At 33.7% G+C, this 22,450-nt stretch overlaps 3 protein-coding genes across 4 annotated transcripts; 1 reads left to right on the top strand and 2 right to left on the bottom strand.

Annotated features, from left to right (window-relative positions):
* The first annotated feature begins 1,079 nt into the window (after positions 1-1,079).
* On the top strand, positions 1,080-2,135 carry LOC141681037 (enoyl-CoA delta isomerase 1, peroxisomal-like). The gene has a single exon (XM_074487099.1). The coding sequence runs from the start codon at positions 1,212-1,214 to the stop codon at positions 1,935-1,937; it is 726 nt and encodes a 241-aa protein (XP_074343200.1). The 5' UTR covers positions 1,080-1,211; the 3' UTR covers positions 1,938-2,135.
* A 7,588-nt stretch (positions 2,136-9,723) lies between these two features.
* On the bottom strand, positions 9,724-12,838 carry LOC141678977 (THO complex subunit 4B-like). 2 transcript variants are annotated; one of them, XM_074485449.1, is made up of 5 exons: positions 12,467-12,838; positions 12,135-12,251; positions 11,098-11,166; positions 10,795-10,985; positions 9,724-10,207 (listed from the first exon to the last, which is right to left on the bottom strand). In XM_074485449.1, exons 1-5 carry the CDS (start codon positions 12,698-12,700, stop codon positions 10,045-10,047), a joined length of 774 nt encoding a protein of 257 aa, XP_074341550.1. In that variant the 5' UTR covers positions 12,701-12,838; the 3' UTR covers positions 9,724-10,044. The 2 variants fall into 2 exon arrangements, with proteins under 2 accessions (XP_074341550.1, XP_074341549.1); XM_074485448.1 differs by having other exon boundaries at positions 9,724-10,210; positions 12,467-12,834.
* A 938-nt stretch (positions 12,839-13,776) lies between these two features.
* LOC141677061 (cyclin-T1-3-like) lies at positions 13,777-22,066 on the bottom strand. Its single transcript, XM_074482793.1, has 7 exons — positions 21,883-22,066; positions 21,571-21,739; positions 17,113-17,194; positions 16,043-16,177; positions 15,557-15,732; positions 15,321-15,472; positions 13,777-15,048 (listed from the first exon to the last, which is right to left on the bottom strand). The coding sequence occupies exons 2-7, from the start codon at positions 21,735-21,737 to the stop codon at positions 14,075-14,077; spliced, it is 1,686 nt and encodes a 561-aa protein (XP_074338894.1). The 5' UTR covers positions 21,738-21,739; positions 21,883-22,066; the 3' UTR covers positions 13,777-14,074.
* Positions 22,067-22,450: the final 384 nt, after the last annotated feature.

Here is a 22,450-nt window from a genome sequence, read left to right on the forward strand (position 1 = left end):
ATATTTTCATCATCTATAACTACACTTTAATTTTGCAAGTTCTTGGTGTGCACCGTTGTTAGAAGATCTCCAAGATTGTATAGATAAATATATTACTTACATCGATTGTTGGCTTCTTTTTTAATTAATTATTTTAAAAGTATTTTCAAAGTTTCTCTTACAAGAAAGATAAGTAATATTAGTTATATAAGATTATTATAGATTAGACAAAAAACAGTATCAGTTAAAGGCATGCTTACATACATTCATTTTTTATTGACCATTTATTTAGCAAGGTGAAAATATAAGCCGCATCAAATTATAGTTAGTACAATGAAAGAGTAAACAAATATGGAGAAATAATATATGCATAATATTACTGTAAATAGTAATTTTCTAAAAAAAATATTAGATGAAGAAAAAATTATCAATTTAGATTGTAAAAAGGCATGTTTCAAAAATTTAAGAATGAAATGGAACATCAAATACATTGACTTTAACATTATTTTTTTAATTATTGTTTTAATTATTTTTTAATTAATTAATTATACACTCACATATAATATAGGGGACGAACAAGAGTCCAACTATTACACTCATTTTGTGGGATTTTTTTTATTGTTTTAACTATTTAAAAGATAAAGTCAGAGCATAACTACTAAAATAATTTTGTGTCGACACTTTTTAATTATTTTAACTATCCAAAGGCATAACTATTTAGGATCCAATTTTTCATAATTTTTTGTTGAACCATTATTTTTTTTTACCTTTTTTGAAATGTCAAGGAATTATGCTTTAAAATTTTCTAATCGTTGGATAATTCTGGTTCATAAATTATTTAACTTCAAAGGAAAAAACTGCATTAAAAATATTCATGAGCAATTTTTAAAGGGAAAATAAAACACTTATAATGTATATATATTCTTAAATTCTAACAAAAAATGATTCATAAAATACTTTTATTATATTTTAAATTTTATTTTCATATTTTAAAAAAAAAAAAAATCTTAAGCGCGTTTTTTTACCTAGTTATTTGATAAATTACAAACCAGCGTCACCTCCGCTTTCAGAAACGTATAAGCGTGAATACAGAAGTCAAAGGTCGTGGGTGGCATTATTTATTATTTAAATGAAAGGGAGGGAACACACACTTTACCACTCAACGTCGTTCCAAATTGAACATAGATTTAACCGCCACGAGAAATACACCCCCAAATTACATACACTAAAATATGTGTAGCTTGGAGAAAAGAGGCAACATATACATACTCACACTCACCGGAGATGATCAACACCGCTTCAATCCAACTCTCCTCGACGCAATCGCCGCCGCGCTTCACCGCATCCGCACCGAAACAATCGCCACGTCATCCTCCTCCGCTCTAATCACTACTGCACAAGGCAAATTCTTCTCAAACGGCTACGATCTAAATTGGGCGAGCAAAGATCCGACCCGGCCGAAAATCATGTCTTTGAAGATCCGATCGGTGATTAAGGATCTGATCTCACTTCCGATGCCGACAATCGCCGCGATCACCGGTCACGCAGCAGCGAGTGCCGTTATACTCTCGTTGTGTCATGATTACGTGTTTATGCGAAAAGATCGGGGGTTTATGTATATGAGTGAGATGGATATAGGATTGAAAGTGCCGAATTGGTTCGTGAAGGTGTTGAGGTGTAAGATTGGATCGCCGGTGGTGTGGAGAGACTTGGTGTTGAAAGGGAGGAAGATGACGGCGGATGTGGCGGTGGAGAAAGGAGTGATAGAGGCGGCGTGTGAGAATGCGGAGATGACGGTGATGAAGGCGGTGGAGTTGGGGGAGGAGTTGGTTAAGAGGCGGTGGAATGGACACGTGTATGCGGATAATAGGATTACAATTTTTGGTGAGGTGTTGAGTGCGATTGAGTTTGATGAGACGGTTGAGAATGTGGATGCTAGTAGTCTGTCCAAGCTTTGATTTTGACGTACTACTGTAGTATTTTTCCGATGGTGTCGGTCCTGGACAAACGTTATAAATTATAATTTGATAGATGGTTGCGAAAATTATTTACCGGGGAATGCGACTGTATGTTGATTTAATTAGTAGTTGATGTTATGTTAGACTTTGATTACGAGTTGAATTAATATAATTGAAGCTGGCCTGCTTGGTTTATGACTTTGAATCTGTTAAATTCTTTGCTGTTTTAATTAGTACTATCGTTTTTGGCTTTTGCCCGGTTAGTCTCTGCAATCTTCATTTACTTGCTCAATGAAGTAATATGTTAGATGTATATGCGGCTGTTTGTGATTATCATTATTGGATTTTTGATCCGACTAATAGGAGCATAATTGAGAGTTTGATACATATTTGCAGCATTTTTATTTAAATCAAGAGGACTGAAATCTCCACATTCAAAACAGACCAGATATTGTTATTTGAATGAATGAGATTTGTGGTTTAATCCGTTTATGTATAAGGTATACTTTCATGGTCACAAGACATTACCTACAGCGCTAACATAGTGTTTATTACTCTCTTCTACTCCTTCGTATAACCCACCTGTATAAAATTTATATATATATATATATATATAATTTGAACGTATAATAAGTAGATAGCCTTTTTAGGACTCCATAATGATTGTATATTTTTGTGTGTTCCTCTAAAGCTAATGCCCCGGCTATTTATCGAGGCTATTCACAACCTCATTTCCGTCCTTTCAGCAACTGCCTCACTAACATTTACGTGACCACTTTATCCATCCACATAGATAATACTATCTGTTTGTTTTAACTTAAATCTATTTTCTAGATGTATTTCAAAATAGTCTTCGCTAAGTCAAACCCACAATTAACATCTCCCACTTGGCTGCTTAGCCAATATTTTTGAATGTATACACATTTATTTTGTTTTATCAGCTCCCACCTTTTTCGAGATATATAACTCAGATATTTCTCGGTCCCATCAAACTAACATGTTTGATAAAGATTTCTGCTGGAATGCCTTTCGTTAAAGAGTCCGTAAGCATATCAGTAGTAGGAATGTAGGTCACTTTTACCTTTTCCTTTTCCACTACTATATCATGTATATAATGATATTGTAATTCTATATGTTGTCCCTTTGAATTATTTGCACCACTATAAATTAAATCAATTGCTGATGTATTATCACAATAAATCTCAATGGGCCAGTTTACTAGATTGAGATTTAATTCCAATAAGAAACGTCTTATCCAGACAGCATGAGTAGCAGCCATACTACATGCTACGTACTCAGCTTCTTGTGTATATCTTGCAACACAATCTTGTTTCTTACTGCCCCAACATACAACAGCTCCACCTAAAATAAATAGGTGACCAAAAGTCGACTTCCCATCATCTTTATCTCCTCCTAAATCTGCATCGGAGTAACCAGTTATATCAAGCGCGTCCGCTCGATAAACTAACTTGTGATGCAACGTACCTTTGAGGTACTTCATAATCCTTTTAACAGCTTCCCAATGAGCTTGACTAGGATTACTTTAGTATCTACTAACTAGACTAATCGGATATGTTAAATCAGGTTTTGTGCACAACATAGCATACATTAAGCTTCCAACTGCTTCTGCATATGGTTTGTCTAGTGATTCTTGTCCTTCTTCGAGATCCATATTCTTTGTTAATCATTTCGCCATTACTAATGGAGTTGGCGCCGAATTGCAATTCTGCATCCCAAAGCGATTAAGCACTTTACGGAGATACCTTTCTTGATTAAGGCTCAATGTTCTGTTTTTTCTATCTCTTATGATTTCAATTCTTAGAATATATGAAGCCTCACCCATGTCTTTCATCTCAAATTCGCTACTGAGTTCCAACTTGATTTTATTTAACATACCAATATCATTTCCAGCCAACAATATGTCATCCACATATAATGACAACATCGTAAATGAGCTCCCACTTTTTAAAGTGTAAACACATTTATTTAACTTGTTAGATATGAAACCAAGTCGAACCATTGTATCATAAATTTGAGATTCCATTCTCTAAACGATTGCCTAGTCCATACAATGTCTTCAGGAGCCTATAAACTTTATCTTCAAAACCTTCAACCTGAAAACCCTCAAGTTGATCCATGTAAATTTCTTCCTTTAAATCTTCATTAAGGAAAGCAGTTTTCACATCCATTTGGAAGAGTTCCAAATCCAAATAAGCCACTAAAGCCAATTTCATTCGTATTGATGCAAACTTTGCTACGGGAGAATATGTTTCTTGATAATCAATTCCTGATTTTTGAGTAAATTTCTTGGCTACTAGTCTGGCTTTATATTTAGCAATAGATCCATCAGCCAAATACTTTCTTTTTTGAATCCATTTGCATCCAATAGATTTTCTATCTTTAGGCAAATCACATAATTCCTATATTTTATTCTTTTCAATTGAATCAAGTTCATCTCGCATGGCATTCAACCATAAAGTTGATTCTTGTGATTTCATCGCTTCAGCGAATGTTTTAGGATCTACTGGATCATCAGTTTGCATGTCTACAGAGAAACAAGATGGTTCAATATTGTACATATAATAGTCATCCATCCACACAGGTTATTCTCTTCTTCTCTTAACACCAATGATGTTATTCGGCTCATTCCCAATGATCGGATCATCACGAGGCAACTCCTATTGATCAATGTCATCATCTGTTATTGATAGCGGGTCTTGTTCTTCTACAATGTCCTATTTTTCTTCTGAGTTTTCTAAGAAAGTAGCATCTCGACTTTCAATCATTCCCTTCTCTTTGTTATAAAATACATAACCTTTAGAAGGTTCCGAATAACCAATGAAGTTACACTTCAAAGTTCTAAAATCCAACTTGTCTCTATTTTGATATGGGTCCATTACATGCGCAATGCATCCCCATTTTCTCATTTCACTTAAATCTGGTTTTCTTCCAGTCCACACTTCATAGGGTGTTGACTCTACAGATTTTGTGGGAATTCTGTTTAGTGTATAGTTTATCGTAAGCAATGCATTTCCCCAAAATCTTTTTGTTAATCCCGAGTAAGACAACAAACACCTTACAACATTTGATAATGTTCTATTTTTTCTTTCTGCCACACCATTTTGTTGTGGAGTAAATGACATCGTCTTATGTCTTATAATCCCTTGTTATTGACAATAAGTGTCAAATTCTATAAATTTGTATTCTCCCCCTCTATCAGTTCTTAAGACTTTAATGTCCTTTCCAAGTTATTTCTCAAATTCTGTTTTATATCTCTTAAAGCATTCAAAAACCTCAGATTTTCTTGATATAAAATACACATAACAATATTTAGAATAATCATCTATAAATGTTATGTAATATGCTTTATTAACATGAGTTTTATAACTCAAAGGACCACAAATGTCTGAATGTATTAGACCCAAGAGTTCTGTAGCTCTTTCTCCTTCTTTAAAAGGCTTCCTTGTTATTTTTCCCTTTATGCAACAAGGTGATTTATTAACATCCATTTTTGGTAACAAATTTTCTTTTATTATTTGTTCCATTTTATTAATTCCTGGATGTCCCAATCTATAATGCCACATATTATACATGCATATATTATAAGACAAAGAATAATCAGAAATAGCATTCTTATTCATTTCATTATTTATTATAACTGGAAGTTTGAACAATTCATGATCAGGTTCAAATTTTCCCATAGTAAACACTTTTTTGTCCTTTCCAATAGAGACTCTACCATTGTAGAAACGAACTTCCAAGCCATTCTTCATTAGTGCATGAACAGAAATCAGATTTCGTCTCATTCCTCGAGCATACAACACATTCTTAAGAACCATGATATTGTTCCCAACATCCAATTTATATGTTTCAATATCAACCACTTCAAGATAAGTGTTGTTCCCCATGAAAATTCTTTTCTCCCCATTTTTCAATTCAGTGAATTTAATAAGACCATCTTTGGTTTTAGAAATGTGGTTGGTAGCACCAGAATCAATCCACCATCCACTAACATATGTAGCAACATGTGCTGCATTGCATTCAATCACTCCCACAAACTCATGTTTATGTGGTGCACCTCTTTCCGGGAGTTTTTCACCACCCTTATTTCCTTGCTTTTGGGTGCAGTTGGCCTTAAAGTGACCATACTTCCCACAGTTGTAGCAATCACCTTGCGGGACCTTCTTCTGCCAATTTTGTGGCTTGAAGTTCTTTCCTTTTGAGGGACCCATTCTCATCTGATTCTTATTTCGATGTTTAGGAAACCCACGAGCAATGTTAGACTCATCTTATGGCACGTAGTTCAGCTCAGGCTCTTTTCTGCTATTTACCAAATCTTGCTCAACATCAAGTGCGGCAGAAAGTTCATCCACTTTATTTATTTTTCCACTGTGCCTCAAAGTTATTGCCACCATGTCCAAAGAGCGAGGCAAACTGTTCAATATGTCAGGTATTTGCATATTTTCAGATAGCTCATTTCCTGCAGCTGTCAAGTCCTTTGCCATGACCACATCTTGTTGCAGTGATCGATGACATTTTCATTTTCCTTCATGTTGCACGTATTGTACCTGTGCAGAAGAAATTGCACATTGACATCAGAAGTTGTGTCATACTTTTCTTTAATTGCATCCCACATCTCTTTAATAGACTTCAAATACTTTAATTAGGTTATCATCAATGTACATCAGCATGAGGCTCTTAGCTTTCTTGTCACACAGCTTTCAGGTGTCATATTCTTTCTTTTGAGAAGTAGCCAAAAATATGTGCAGATTCTTCAATTGCACTCTCCAAATTGTCATGTATCAATACATATCGAATTTTTCGGCTCCACATCATAGTTGGTGCCATTTAGCCTCTCCGTCTTGGTCAATTCTGATGCAATCAATTTGCTTGCCATTTTTCAATATCTAGAAGAAAAATATATGTTACCGTAAGTATAGATTGTTGTATATATGTATAAAAAAAAGAGTAAGCAAAATAAATAAATAAACATAAACAGGTTAACAAATAAAATAATCAACATACTGTAAATTAAAAATTAATAAACAAACAAAAAACACAAGACAAAAATAATAATGTTTCTGCCTGTAAATTAAATAAACAAAAAAAACACATAAAATAGCACACAAAATCATGTACAGGTCAAAAACTATTCTATTGATGTATATTAATTAATAACAATTACAAATCAATGAGTACGGAAACATACATATATCATACTTTTAATATAAAAACAAATATCATGCGATCCTACAAATAATAAGCATGGTATTTACATTTAAAAGATCAAGTTATCATGATTTAAAAATAACTAACAACACTTGTATCGCATAAGCATGCAAAATAATAAGTATACAGGATAATTAGAGAATCAATTAAAACATTTAAAAAATAAAAATAAAAAGTGAATAAAAATAAGCATGTCATCATGAATATAAATATGACATTTAACAATTAAAAAAATAACAATTGCATAATCATTAAAAAAATATATATGCATCATTTCATTATTAATAACAAACCATGAGACAACTAAACTAATATTTATAAAAACAAAAAAAATACAAGAAATATTAGTAAATAAAAAATTAAATATGTGATAGTAAACAAGCAGGACATGATTAAAAACACACGTTAAAAAAAATATGATCACCTGTATAGAATCTGTATAACATGAATATATTATTTAATGTTGAGGTGGATACATACGATGTAGGATGTATAAATGGAAAAGAAAACGGAGGTAATTAAGAAGATAGTTTAACTAACCCAGTTGACACACACCAAGCTCCTAGCTCCAAGCTCTGATATTAATGAAGTGTTTATTACTCTTTTGTACTTCTCCGTATAACTCACCTGTATAGAATTTATATATATATATATATAATTTGAACCTATAATAAGTTGATAGCCTTTTCAGGATTCCAAGAAGATTGTATATTTTTGTGTGTTCCTCTGAGGCTAATGCCCCAGCCATATATGGAGACTATTCACAACATCCTTTCCGTCCTTTTAGCAACTACATCACCAACAATTACCTGACCACTTATCCATACACATAAATAGTACTATCCATTTGTTTTAACTTAAACCTATTTTCTAGATGTATTTCAAAATAGTCACGGCTAAGTAAAAGCCACACCTAACAACACTAATCTTGTGGTTAGTTTGATTGCAAGGTTAAGAATGATTTAAATACTATCGCTCTTGTGAGGATACACAATATGATAAGATCATAAGAGTGCATATGATGGATTATATGTTAATTGCAACTTAGCGAACGAAACCATCAGTTTTAGAGTAAAAAGTTGAAAGAGAAGTAGAGAGAACCATGTAATTTTAAAATGCAAAGGATATGGATGAGTTGCATTTTGCATAAAGTAAAACCTCTATAAATTAATATACTTGGACCCGAGAATTCTATTAATTTAGAGAGGTATTAATTAATCGATAAATTAATAATTATTAATTTATAGAGAATTTTCGGTAGCAAACAAAATTAACTTTTGATTAAATTTTTATTCACATAAATTTAAATAAAATGAATTGTACAATTTATATTTTATACTTAATTCAATTAATTCAATGTATATGAATTTAGAAAGTCAATGTAATGTACAATATATTAGATTCAAAGTCCATGTAGTGTATAAGTTAAATTCATTGTATTTTACATAGAAAATATTCAATGTATATTAGGAAAATTCAAAGTACATGAATTAATTTAATTCATTGTATTTTACATAGAAAGTATTCAATGTATGTGTAGTCATAAAATATATTATATATACCGTATATACTAGATTGGGGGAAAAATTATACAAACAAAACTATGGCTTATCATCTAAAAGGTGTCACAAAATCAACAATGACAGATGAAGCAAGAAAAGCATTATGTGAGTATAGAAGAGATTGCAAACACCATCCTTGAAAATAGTGTTGAAGATGATCTTGAAGACGATACAACACCGTTGGAGCCGGTTACACGTAAAGAAGCACTCAAGACATCAAAAATGCTTAATAACTTTTTGATGCAACATGAAAACACCACACCCGAGCTTTTGGATGCAATAAGGAAGATTAGGGATGAGTTTCATGTTGATTTAAATTATATGAAAAAGCAAACTACAATTGAATCATATTTTTACAAAGATGTAATAATTATATTTTTATGAATATAAGGGAATTATTAATTTATAGTTTTATTGGGAACATATTTTTATACTGGGTTTTTAAAAAAAAATTTATCTTATTATCTTATCAAAATTGATCATTTTTTGAACTGGCCCAAGTCGGGACCAGACAAAATTATTAATTTAGAGAGATTATTAATTAATCGAGTATTAATTTACAGAGGTTTTACTGTATTTGTTGATGAAAAGTGTGCGAAGGAAAGGGTGTAAATTGAGCAGAGCATTCATTTGCAGGCACGACATATTTCAACTCTTTAACTTAAATTTCAACAAATAAAACATATGAACAAAAATATAAACAGCAAATATTGTTGCACAAACTGGTGCAATTTTTAATCCTTTCCATACAATATCACTTGTGACTTGATGATGTATGGCAAGAAAAGTAAAAGAATAATCGTTCATCCCAATTTTTGAGGGTTAAAAATTTCACTCTTTCCTTCCAAACACAGCATCAATTTCACCAGCGGATCCACTAATACTAACCTTCTTCACATCAACTGCATTACAAATTGTTTAGCAACATACATCATAGACTATTTACTTGCACTGCCGAGTGCAGATGTACCAAGACATATTAAAAAGAAGAAAAAAGTCGATAAAACAGGGCACAACTGCAGTTCTAACTATATAAAATTCCATATGTCCACATAACATGGCAAAATGACCGCCAACATAACAAGGAACAGAATCTACATGCAGATAAACCATTTAGCAGCAACTACAAATCCTTCTCTTTTCTGTTGACCAAAATTAAGGACAATCGTAACTAATCAAGCTCTATCCAACATCTAAGACTTCTTGTCACGGTGATATGTGTACAATGACTAAAAGAAAATTGCATGACATTAAAAACTTAAAAACACAAGTCAGCAGAACAGTAGGATGCCCCTAATGGAGATCACTAGTGGCCCTTAGTTTAACTGCATTGCCTCTTGATGATACTTTTCCAAATCAGCATCAAGATCTTCAGGCGACACCTTCTCACCTTGTCCTCTGCCTCTTCCACGACCTCGCGCAGCCCCACGACCACCATTGCTGCCACGATCACGTCCCCTGCCAGCAACCCTTTGTTGTCTACTGTATGATGACAAAACAAGAACCTTGTTAAAATATATGATAAATTCAAATAGTAATCTGTCAAATATTACAAGGTGTTCTAACTATAAGGCAGTGTTAGGAAGGATCTACGCAACACATGAGCATGAGAGATGTAAAATAGGAATGTGAAAAAAAATTAATGTTGACCCCATAGAGAACAGATACATCAACCGAAGGGAGTCTACAGAAGCAATCAACTAAAAGAACAGTAATCTATCCATCAATTGCAGCTTCTTTTCAAAGTCTTCAAGTTTCCATAGGAGGAACTAAATTACATACTTTTCACTGTTCTTCAGTATCAAAAAATAGTGACAGATTTCCCTACATTTTTACTGACTAATTCGCCCTAACTTCTTAATTTACTGGCTTACAGCCGCACACAAAATAATCATACAGAAGGAATTTTTAATTTATTAAACATAAAGATATCGAAAAAATGTATATCATCAAGGACAATCTTTCATCATAGTTGTGAAGGGGATAAATACTGACTAACACTTGCACTGCAAGAAAAGTAGATAAAGTAAAGAGTGTACAATGAGGAAGCGGGGTGAAAAGCTTACCTCCGGAAAGCCCCTCCAGTGTTTCCTGGAAAGCCATTTGTAGTTGGTGGCATGGCAATGTTAGTAGGGGCAACTAACTTGACTCCAACCATCTCAATCTTCATGGGTTTCCCATCAAGCTGGACACCGCTGTATCTCTTCACAGCAGCAAAAGCATCTGATTGACGCACGAAAGCAACTTCGGCAGTTCCCTAAGATAAACACTTTACACTAAGCCACTACCACATAGTAATATTTCTTCAATAGAACCATAGTAACCCAAATCTTCAATAGAACCAGAGTAACCAAAACCAGTCATGGTACCTTTGATCTCCCACTCTTGTCATAGTGAATAGAGTATCTTCTTAACTCACCAACCTCGGAGAATAGCACCTAAAAAAATTCGTGAATTGTCAATGGAGGAGTTAAATTTATTTTTCATTGTATCAGAAGGGACATGTCATTCCAGACAACAAAAACTAAACACATGAAACAACTAATAGAATAAAATATACAAAGACAGAGTTCACGCATTACTTGTGAACTTGGCCATGCAACACAAAACAGTTAAACATGAACACCATTTATCTATTCTGTCATAATTGATATAAGGTAACGGATTTTTGTGTTTAAACTCAAATACAAAAGCAAGCTTCTATTCTTTTCAGAAAAGATCAATACCATAGTTCCTACCAGCTAGCTATTATCATTTTAAATTTTTTATTATAAAATTAAATTAATGTATGCCAAGTATAGCTCTCTGTCTCTTAACATGTAATAAATTACACAGGAAAATAAAAAAAGACGCCAGTATATACAGAAATGGTGCAGAAAGAAGCTGGTATACAGCATAGAACTCTAAAAGTTAAAAATTTGAGCAGTTGAGCAAATGTCTCAGAAGTCCTAACAAACATAAACGTTAATAGCAGTAAATCACCTTTCTATCACTTAAGCACAAAAAGACAAGCAAATAAAAACCTTATGCATATCCTTGGCAGACAAAACCTTTACTAAAACACAACAATAAGCACCAATTATAGTAGCTGCAAAAAGGCTTGCATTTTCAAAAGATTTCTTGGTACTGTGTATAGTCTTGCAAATTTCCTTGCAAAAATAACATACATTCATACATATCATTCAACTGGACTGGAATTGTTAAAAAGCAAATCGAAAACAACTACTTAAGCATCTCCAACCTAACTTATATCTACAAACACTAGCAAGCAACAACACAAAAACGCTACATGGCCATTTAAAAATAACCTTTAACCTCCTTAATCTCATTAAGCTACAAGTTTAAAATTTCAAGGTCCAAACACGCACAAGCCATTAAAAAAACACTTCCGAAAAAATATAACAACCTTGATGTCTTCATTAGTAACTCCGTAATCCAAATTCGAGATATAGAGCTTCGTCCCTGAATCCGCATCCATTCCTCCCGGTATCAACACTTCTTGCATTTGCATCTGATTCAATCCCTACATTTTTCAATCCAAACAAACACATCCTTTTAACCCTAACTAATTACAATAAGATAAAAAACTACTAAAAATACATATATACATAAATATTTAGCCCTAGCTACTCAACCAACACAATATCATCAAAAACAAGCCTAACACAACTAAATCATCATCACACAAAACTAAATTAAATAAAGAAAGAAATTAATTAATTTATTAATTGTTGTGACCTGAGGAGTGAAATACGGCGTCGTTCGAGGCTGAAAGCGATTAGGAGCACGACGAGTGGGTCCAGGAGCAGAGGAATCAGCACCGGCGGCTCTACCACGGCCACGAGAAGCTTTTCCGGCGGCGGCGCCGCGGCCACGAACGGTGGATCTAGCGGTGGCGGAGGAGGAGGTATTAAAAGCTTTGTTCTTCTGGATGAGTTGATCGAGAGTCATGTCGAGTAAACTCTCCGCCATTTTTGTGCTGTGAAAATGAAAACTAGGGTTTCTAGATGATGAAGTGAAGATATATGTACAAGTGAGTGACTGTGTGTTATGTTGGGAGATGTGACATTGTTGAGGGACTAAAACACCTTTGCTCTTATTTTGATTTTGATTCTAATCCGATTAATCATTCAATTTTTCTTAAATTTGAATGATACTCATTTTTTAAATATGTTTACTTGTACGCTACATAAATTTTACATTTATATTTTGGATGAATTTGTATATTTTAAATACGTTATTTATATAATATAGGATTTTTTTTAAATACTTCATATGTCTAATACATATTTTTTTAATGGAATCTCTAACCCTTTTTAAGAAATAAAATACCTGCACACAAGATGCAAGTACGGAAGAAGTGATTGACATAAAAGCGGGAAGAATAGTAGTATTGTACGAGATGTTAAGTCTGAAAAAATAACTGATATAATGGCGATATAATGGCGGGAAGAAAAGTAGTATTGTGCGAGATGTAAAGTCTGAAAAAGTGATTAATAAAAATAAAGGGAGGGAAGAATAGTATTCCCTCCGTCCCAAAATACTAGTTCGTTTAACTTTTACGCGTATTTTAAGGTGTATAAAAGTCATAATTCCGCATACATTTTTCAAATTTTTCTTTTCTTAAATTAAAATTTAATATGTATACTTTTATTCGGAAAAAAAAATTTGAAAAATAATTTGTGTAGCTATCTTTTTTAATTACCTTTAAATACGCGTAAAAAATCAAAGGCACTTATATTTTGGGACGGGATAGTATCGTATTATGGAATACAAGATCGTGTTCCATAACAAACTCCGTTACTACGACATTACGAATAGTTGCGACAAAAAATTGGTTATATTTATTGAATCTGAATGACACATTATACATGCTGGTTATCAAATATGTGACGATTCGCTCGTCTAAATATTGATTTTCAAAGAGAACCATGACGACAAGTAAGAAGCTCGAGATCTGGGCAATTTGATTTGGATTGTGCAATGTAGTCGTTTGAAACTTTTTACTAGTGTCCTACATACTAGTTAACATAATTTATGCTTAGAAGGAATGATAAATCAAATGTTTTGCAAAGTTCAAGAAACTATTTGCCATGTCCTGAAAACTCAAATACGTACCTTAAATCATTCTTACAAAATGTTTCTCAATTTTTGGAACTTTTCAAACATAGACTTGAATAAAAAGAAGTTCCATTGTTTCACATAACCACGGGTTTTTGCCATGCGGATTAAAAGTTCACCCACCGCATACTGCAAGCAAAACAAGACCAAGAATCATGTAGAGCATCTTCATGGAGGTATATAGATACCGCACTTTCACTGTGTGGTCTTGAGGTGAAAACTCTTTCATACATGATTTCCTTGAACACGCCTTTTATGATCTTTTTCTCTATCTTCGAGATAATCCTTCTGGCTGTGGTGATGGGATGCAGGGATATAATCTGGCTGCTGCTTTCCCTCCAATGTCTTTTCAGGTGGGCTCCCGGCTTTTCTATTGCAGTTGCTCGACTTTGGTGAACGATGTCCCCCGTCAGCATCGTCAAAAGTATCTAATTCACCTTCTACATTGTTAAAATCTTGTCCCGGTGATGATTTCCGTTTGACTCCCCGGCGACCATCCTCATCCTCATCCGGATGTTTTAAATGAACATCATGATATGTTCCATCTGAGGGTTTAGACAAGCTTTGCTTTCTCTCTTGTTTATTTTTCTCACTCTCAACAGCCAGTTCAATACCATCTTCCAGTTCTCTCTCAATGAGATCATCCTCATCCGTGAAGTCCATTTTCCGAGCTGTAGCACCACGGGCCTTTCTTTTCTCTAGAGCTGCTTTTACCTTGTCTGTGTCGATGCTTTCTTTATAATTCAGATTTCGACCATGATTTTTGTCCTTCAAGTCCTCCCCTGCTTCCTTTATTTTACTTCTCCCAGCATTACTTTCTAGGTCTTCATCACCATGTTCCTCAGAGTGGATCGATGATTCTGGATCATAGTCACCATCTCTCTTGTGGTTAGGTATGCTAGTCATGTCCGAGCTTGCATGATCGTCACTTTGATTTTGTGTTGCCTTTGACGGAGCAGCATGATTATCAAGATAAGACTGATCAGGACGAGACGGCGCCACCTTCACTGTCCCTGGCTTTGAATTAGTAACTCCACCTTGCAAATTACTACTGTTTGCAATATGTTCCTCACTTGCAGGAGGGGCTTTTGTGGTGGCTCGTGGTGCAGCTCCACCTCCGACACTTCCTTCTACTTCGCTAGTCTGAGAAGGTGGCACTTTATTTTGCTCATATAGTTCTAGCATTTGATTGCTAACCTCTGCAAGGTAAAAAGGGTACTATTAATTAAGGCACAGCTCAAATACCCAAAGAAACTTCATGAAACCTAGCACAACAATCTGCAGTTCTACACATCCAGAAAAGAAACAGAATGTACTAATTTACTAAGTAAAATAATAGCAACGTATCTTAAATTATTTTCATATTCTCTGCAGCAACGATTTAAATAAATAAGACCACGAAGCAAGCATAGTGGGGTCAAAATACAATCTATATTCAATCATGGACTTTGTACAAAGACAGATCACCGACCCTCCAATTGGTGTGGTATAATATCGAACTCATGCCACCAAACCTTCTCAGTATCAGCATTGAGCTTTACTTTGAGAAATTTTCCAGCAAGGAAAATGGCACCTGCTGCAATGTGGTGAGGCTTAAACTGCAAGCACAAAGATGTCCGAAGCCTGCATACCACTTACTGAGGTCAAATGATGCAAGAAGGTTGACTGTGGAGGAGCTATTTCATAAGCTCAAATAAAACATCATACCCATCATTCACAAAATTCCAGGCAACTTGAGCCAGGGCATTTTGACCCCCTTTCAGTTTCTTTATTGCCTCTACAAGGGGTTTATATGGATGATGCACATTAAAATCAAATCCAAGAGTAGCAAGAACAACACGTTCTCCTAACAAAATCAGTTCTTTTTGTTGTTCGTAGACCTCCTGCACCATTTATTACAATTAAACAAATCATACATTGACAGAACTAGTAACATAATTAATACTATTTAGATATGTAATGTTTATATCCATGGACATTTTACTGTTTGTAAACGTCTGGTATATTCAATGGAATATATATTTCTTTATCAATATGGATTTTATAAGTAGAGCACAGAAATTGAAGTACAAAGAAAATTTCATCTTAAAGTATGCAGCTCATAGAACTAACAGCAATCCTAACAACGATTTTAACAAAACAAACTATAGACCGCTGTATAAATATGGTGCTCGCAAAAGAGGGAAAGAATACCTTTTGCTTTATCCTATGTGATGCAGCAGGATCCTTCTTGTGAATAATTTCGTACGAAACAATTATAACATCTTTTATGGGACGAGGAGTTTCTTCAACCTTACCCGCAAGAAACATACATACTGTTGCAATGATCTGCATTACATTATAAAACAGGTCCAGTATTAGCATAATGCAACTCAAAAATAAAGACCTCCATTTGCGCAAGCAGTTTCAAGCTTGAACAAAGTAAATATTTTAGCTATATTCTTTAATAAAAAAACAAAAAAAAACTAGAGAAATAAAATCAAGGAACAATTTAAGCATTTTCAATTGGTTTTACAGAGTGGAGTCGTAATTATATGTGGATAAAAGAGCCGCATAGATGTAGTCATGTAGGTCTGATATTTACGAAATAAGAAACTCAATTAATTTGCTTTACAGCAAGCACAAAGCAACATCTTATCATGCTCGTTCTCATTCTCATAGAGAGTGATAAGAGCGCGGGTGTGAATGTGTGACATGTTTCGAGTGTTATCTAAAACATTGATTAAATGTCAGAATCCGATTCCAAGTGCCCCCAAATTTGCATTTAGTTGCATTGCTTATTAATTGTACATTCTTTTCATTAGCTTATCTTTTTAACATGTTCACTTGTTTCATATTTTTCTCCCTTCTTTCCACTCAAATCTCGCACAGCTTTCCATATGTGCAGCTGCGCACATACTGAAAGTTGCAAAAGTAAGAAGCGTGCGAATTATGCTTTGTTTCCCGTAGAGCATCAGGGCACATAAAATTACATTGCCCTATCTCGACTAAGGTTCAGGATTTATAAGGTGCAGTATCTTGATAAATTTCTAAGTCACAGTAGTCAATAATTACGAATTTACAACTGTAGTTAAAAATATTACATTTCTTCAAAACCTTTTTCCATCAAATTTTCCCGTAACTAACACAACTGAATTAAAGAACCGCTTGTCCAATTTATTATAATGTCTAGATACAAGTGCAATTTCCTGACAGATATAATTTAGAATTGAAATCAGTAAGTAATGATCATAAATACACTTCTAAAACACAGGAAAACTCACCCTCCTATCGTTCTTCGCATGAGATTGCCGAAGGAAGAAACGATGACAAAAAATAATTGCGGTAGCAATGGTAACCTGAGGCCTGCACTCAAACATTCACCAGAATGAAGTTCAAAAGGTAGTATTGTTCGGGAGCAACAAGCACAGTATAATGTTAAAGATAAATATCCTCTATGTAAGCTAAGATAGCACTAACTGCTGTCAAAAGTCTTAAATCTGCAAGTATATCTCAGAAATGCAACAAATATGAACACGTGACAACTCTTTCACTACAATATATCGATCAAGTCATGCAGGACAGCAGGTCAAAAGGCCCAAAGAAAGTTTTGTCAGAAGCATAATAGGCTTTGGAAGCCCATCCATTAGAATATTTTAAAATAGGTTTACTTAGATTAATATTCGTTATATATAGAGTTTTATTTTAATTAGGGCAGTAGATTATTATAAAGGATTTCAATCAAGCAATTCAGTGGTGTTTATATTATCGAGATTTATATATCGCGGTTTGCTAAGAATCTTTTGCGAGAGTTTCTACCCTAACCCTAAAATAAGGTTGTTTGCAGCAGTTGGTTTTATTCCTCTTAAAAATTGACCATATGAAGGGGCACCGTATAAGCTATCAATTATTTAATTATAATTTATAAATTAACCTATATTTATTAAGTAAAGAAGTCAGGAGTAATAGGTAGTTTAACTATTAGGATTTATTACTTCATATAATTTTTTTGCTTATCCTCCAAATTTTAAGATCTTTACTTAAATAATGGTACTTTCAATAATTAAAGGATTTAAAAATCAAGAATTGATGAATCTTAGATAAATCTAAGGATTACTTGTCACATTCTTTACAGGGAGACTTTTTAATCTATTTCTTTCACAATTTTCTTGAAGTCATCATCGTCCCTCGTGAAGTTGCATGGATACACAAAATCTTGGTAATTATTAGTTTTCTTATTTATTTCTACCCAATTTTTGTGACTCGCCAAACTGTCGCAGCTAGGTTAGTTAGAGACCCGAGGCGAAAGTTCACCTGGAAAAGCAGCACGTTTCTCATCCAGATCCATAGTACTCAAGGCCCAAACCTTCGAAATTTATGGACTAACCTTAAAGGTATTTTAACTAACATTATCCACATAGTTCTGAATGTGGAACTGTACATAGAACATGAACAGTTGTAAGAACCATAGACAAATCCTAGATAATTAAAAATGCATCGATGGGATGACATACATAGATATGCATCAAGCTGACAAAACTTGTGGGACCTTTGAAAGCTCGAATTGTAAAGCAATTGAGCATTACAACCCCAAAAATTAAGGAATACAGTCGTTTTAACTAATTACATTCATTTTTCTTTCTACAGTTGTTTTACTTATTTTTCAAGTTTTAGGACCTCTGCATATTCTTTTCAAATCTTCGCTGTTTTTATTTTTTGACAGACTTCAATATTGTGAATTAACAAATATTTAATTAATTTGAAGATTAATTTGCATCTTTAACGATGCGATGCAGATATAGCTTTATCGCTTTTCTCAACCACTTTTATATTAAGTCCTACATCACCATGATTCATGCTTTACACAAGAAAATTGTCAATTAAGTTTGTACAAACATAAAACATGTCATTTAGTTCAAACTTCACATGCAGATATGTAACATAATGAGAGTCCATGGCCCTACAAGCTTAAGACATACTAAAGGAAGTTGCATCATATAGCAAGGTAAAAATTACTCAAGTAAAATAAGGATCATTTTAAAACCTTGGGGGGATTCATGTGAAACATGCACTTCAATTTGAACTTTGGTGAAAGTAAGAAGGGAAGAAGAGGAATAGTAAAACTAATACAGAACCATGCAAATTTCTACGTCAACATTAAATTTTGAAAGACCATCTGAATATGTTACAAGTTACAACACTTAAAAAGAGTACTAAACTTCATCATGGTCACTTTAAATAATAGCTACATAAGAAGACAGAATACTATTGAAAAAACTTATTAACTCCAAGCCTCCAAATCAGGCCTAGATATATTTTGGATGTAATCATCTATATTATTTACAATTTGAACACCTAGTTCTTCTCACTATTAACATCATGACTATTATTTATGTATCTCAAGTTAGATCATGATCAAGTTACAATTGAACTACAGCTGTTGAGCTTCTCCTGGGGTGTGCTCGCCTATTCTATGTCTTCAAGCCTATGATAAACGAATTTTAAGCTTTATTGGATGATCTAAGATGGTTTTGTTTGCTAAAATTCACATATCTGAAATTGAGAAATGTGAAGTATAATGGTAAAATGGTTACTTTCCATAGTGAGTAGCCTGCTGCAGATGTGTCAAGTGATGTATTTAATATAATCATACTAATGGGATGTAGACGATTGTCATGGTTTAGGTGCCCAATTCATGACCGAGAGATATTTGGTTCGATTCTCGTATCAGAAATGCCAGTCAATTTCTGAAAACAGCCTAGCCTCTTTACTCTCTTGAGTAGGGGTAAGGCTGGGTAAACCCTACCCTCTCCAGACCCTCCTCTTCAGGCGGATAAGTGAGTACGTCCCTTTCCCCAGATTGATGGGATTAAAAAAAATTAGCAGTGTAGTTGACAAACATACTACAATACAGAGTAAAAGGGTTGTATATGATCAAATAAGAGTGAGGACTTTATAGAGACCCCAATAACTATAAAACTATTGTTTGCATAACAAAATTTAGCTACTGATAGAAAACAATATGTAGGACAACAAAATATTTTCTAAGATAAACCAACCACAAAGTGGCAGAAAACCAACTCATAACCTACAAGCGCAACTCAAAAGAAAAATGGGAGATGTAAGTTGTGAATAACATAAAGTTTTCAAGTCCTAACAGTCATGTGAGGTAATCACTAATCAGACCATATAAACTATTAAAACCCCAAATCAACTTGAAAATATAAAACATCGACCTAATAAAACTTCAAAATCTCTAACTAAATAACACTACTTTCATAATCAATATAGATATTTCACATTCAGCTACAACCTAAATTCTAAGATGTGTTGGGCTTTCTGTATAAACAAATAAAAATTGTAATATTAGCTGTAAATAATTCTTTGTATTTATTCGGCTTGCATGATTTTACACCAAAACAGAACATGTATCAAATTTCTGACCACTTACTTTTTACATTATAAAACATTTACTATTTTTGATAAGTTTTGAAATGTATAGAATTGAATGGGACATCACAAGAAAGTGTATAAAAATGAATGGGACAAAGGGGGTATCCGTTTAGGCCTTTAGGGTACTATATGAGTAGACATTTAAACAACGTATCAATCTGGCAGAGAATGTAAAGTTTTCCAATAAGGTATCTATCAAGGTAGATGAATATATTAGAGAAATTACAATTTAGAAAGTTAAGGGCTAAACAAACCCCTTTCATGGTTTGCACAACTTTAGATATATAGGCTCAAGGATATTAACGACATAGGTAAAATCTTTTGGTAGAACTTGGGAGATGATGATTTATGGGAATAATAGCAGTTGATTGATACTTATCTTCGAGCAAACAGGGGAATCAGCAAATATTTGATTTATCAAGAAATGAAGTTGTAATGTTTGATTTATCAAGGTATGAAGGACATAACATAATAACGAAGTTGTGGAAATAGGTAAAGGCTGAGGAAAATAGGATCTCTAAAAATCAAATTAGATGTATGCCTTATGGGAGCACAATAATTGTTTAAAAAATTGAGGGGCTAATAGGTGGAATAGGAAGAACAAAACGGTTCATTGCATGGATCTAATCAATTTGGAGATGGTATTGATTGGATTTTTCAACAACTCTTTGGCAGCCAACGGAAAGAAGGGTCTATGTACTTACCTAACAGACACATTGATCTGATCAATGGCATGCATGACTACACTCTGACTATTGTGATAACTATGAAACTTACATATTTCTTCCCGACTGTTTTCCCGTATTCATCTACATTAAGAGCTTACGTGTTTTTTAAAATAGCATCCTATTTAACATCTCACAAGTCTAAGCTAAGAGATAAGGTTAAAACTTTAACAATATAAATTTACGGTCAAAAGGTCTTAGAATTAGGTTATAAGGTCTAACTGGTTGCCCACAATCACATGACAAAAGGCTAATATCATTGTAAATTCGTGTAATAACCAAGGTAAAACTAGCCACAAGTAAATAAATTGCGAGATATTACACATAACATTCACTAAAAAAGGGTTGCATCTCTCTCTCTCAACCTATTGGGGGGGAATACACGAGTCTGCTCCTAAACAATTACAAAAAAAAAATGCAATCTTTGTCTTTAAAATCATACTATATACTAAATTATCAATTTCCAACAAAAATTAAAGATAAATCACATCAATCTAACAACAAAAGCCAAACGAAACTAATAAAATTGCGTAAAATAAGCAAGAAGCAAGTAAGAAAGCTTACACTTTAAGTCTCATACCCAAATCTTGCAAGAAAGTACAGTAAGATTTCCGCAAATACGTCTCTTTCTTGAGATCAATCCCGTCTCTTCGAGAAGGCGAATTCTCCTCAATCTCTTTTCTCGAATAATACCACCGTTCACCGACACCGCTTCCACCTTCTTCCGCCATCTCTACAAACACGAACACACATAAATCAGTACACTACAACCACGCCATTCATTTTATACGTAATTAACATGAATTGATATGATATATGATTTGTGAAATAAGATAATATGAAATTAGGGTTTGAATTGGGGAAATTGATACTTACAGGAGTTGCAGATGAGGTGTTTGATGAAAGGCCCCTGTGTGATTTGATAGAGTGTAGAGATCGCGAGATGGGGCAGAGGCGATACGGGTTGAGAGAGGTGTGTGTGTAATTGAATCGGGGGTTGTATCGTAGTTGTGTTTTGCTGCCTAGCTTTTGCCTAGGGGATGAGCTCAGTGTAAAGTAAAGGGTACTTTAGTAATATTTTTATGACAATGATTTTTTTTGAGAGGTTATGACCATGTTGAAAGTACTAAAAGTGTGATATATTAACAAATTAAATTTAAATTTAATTTAATTTAATTTGTGTAATATGTGTGTGAATAGGTAAATAAAAGGTTTTTACACATTATTACTACTCAAAATACCGTATAGGTAAATATGATTAAGTTAGGGTCAACCGAAATACCGAACGGTGCTAATTTGGTTTGTTCCTGATTTTTCATAAATTCGGTCTGGATCGAATAGACTGAAATAAAATTTATAAAAATATTTCGATCCGCATCGAATAAACCGATTAGACCAAATACTAAAATATTATATTTTTATATTATATACATTTGACATATAT

This window comes from Apium graveolens, chromosome 8 (assembly GCF_009905375.1).
Source record: "Apium graveolens cultivar Ventura chromosome 8, ASM990537v1, whole genome shotgun sequence".
In the NCBI taxonomy this organism is placed as follows: domain Eukaryota; kingdom Viridiplantae; phylum Streptophyta; class Magnoliopsida; order Apiales; family Apiaceae; genus Apium; species Apium graveolens.

Excerpts from the sequence above, each read along its gene's own strand:
- LOC141681037 (XM_074487099.1), top strand. The coding sequence starts at position 1,212 with ATGTGTAGCTTGGAGAAAAGAGGCAACATATACATACTCACACTCACC.
- LOC141678977 (XM_074485448.1), bottom strand. The coding sequence starts at position 12,700 with ATGGCGGAGAGTTTACTCGACATGACTCTCGATCAACTCATCCAGAAG. Across the intron at positions 11,167-12,134 it reads TTACTAATGAAGACATCAAG|GTGCTATTCTCCGAGGTTGG; the intron begins GTTGTTATATTT and ends GAATTTTTTTAG. Across the intron at positions 10,986-11,097 it reads ACAAGAGTGGGAGATCAAAG|GGAACTGCCGAAGTTGCTTT; the intron begins GTACCATGACTG and ends TGTTTATCTTAG.
- LOC141677061 (XM_074482793.1), bottom strand. The coding sequence starts at position 21,737 with ATGGCGGAAGAAGGTGGAAGCGGTGTCGGTGAACGGTGGTATTATTCG. Across the intron at positions 17,195-21,570 it reads TTGGGTATGAGACTTAAAGT|GCCTCAGGTTACCATTGCTA; the intron begins GTAAGCTTTCTT and ends GTTTGAGTGCAG. Across the intron at positions 15,049-15,320 it reads TATACCACACCAATTGGAGG|AGGTTAGCAATCAAATGCTA; the intron begins GTCGGTGATCTG and ends TTTACCTTGCAG.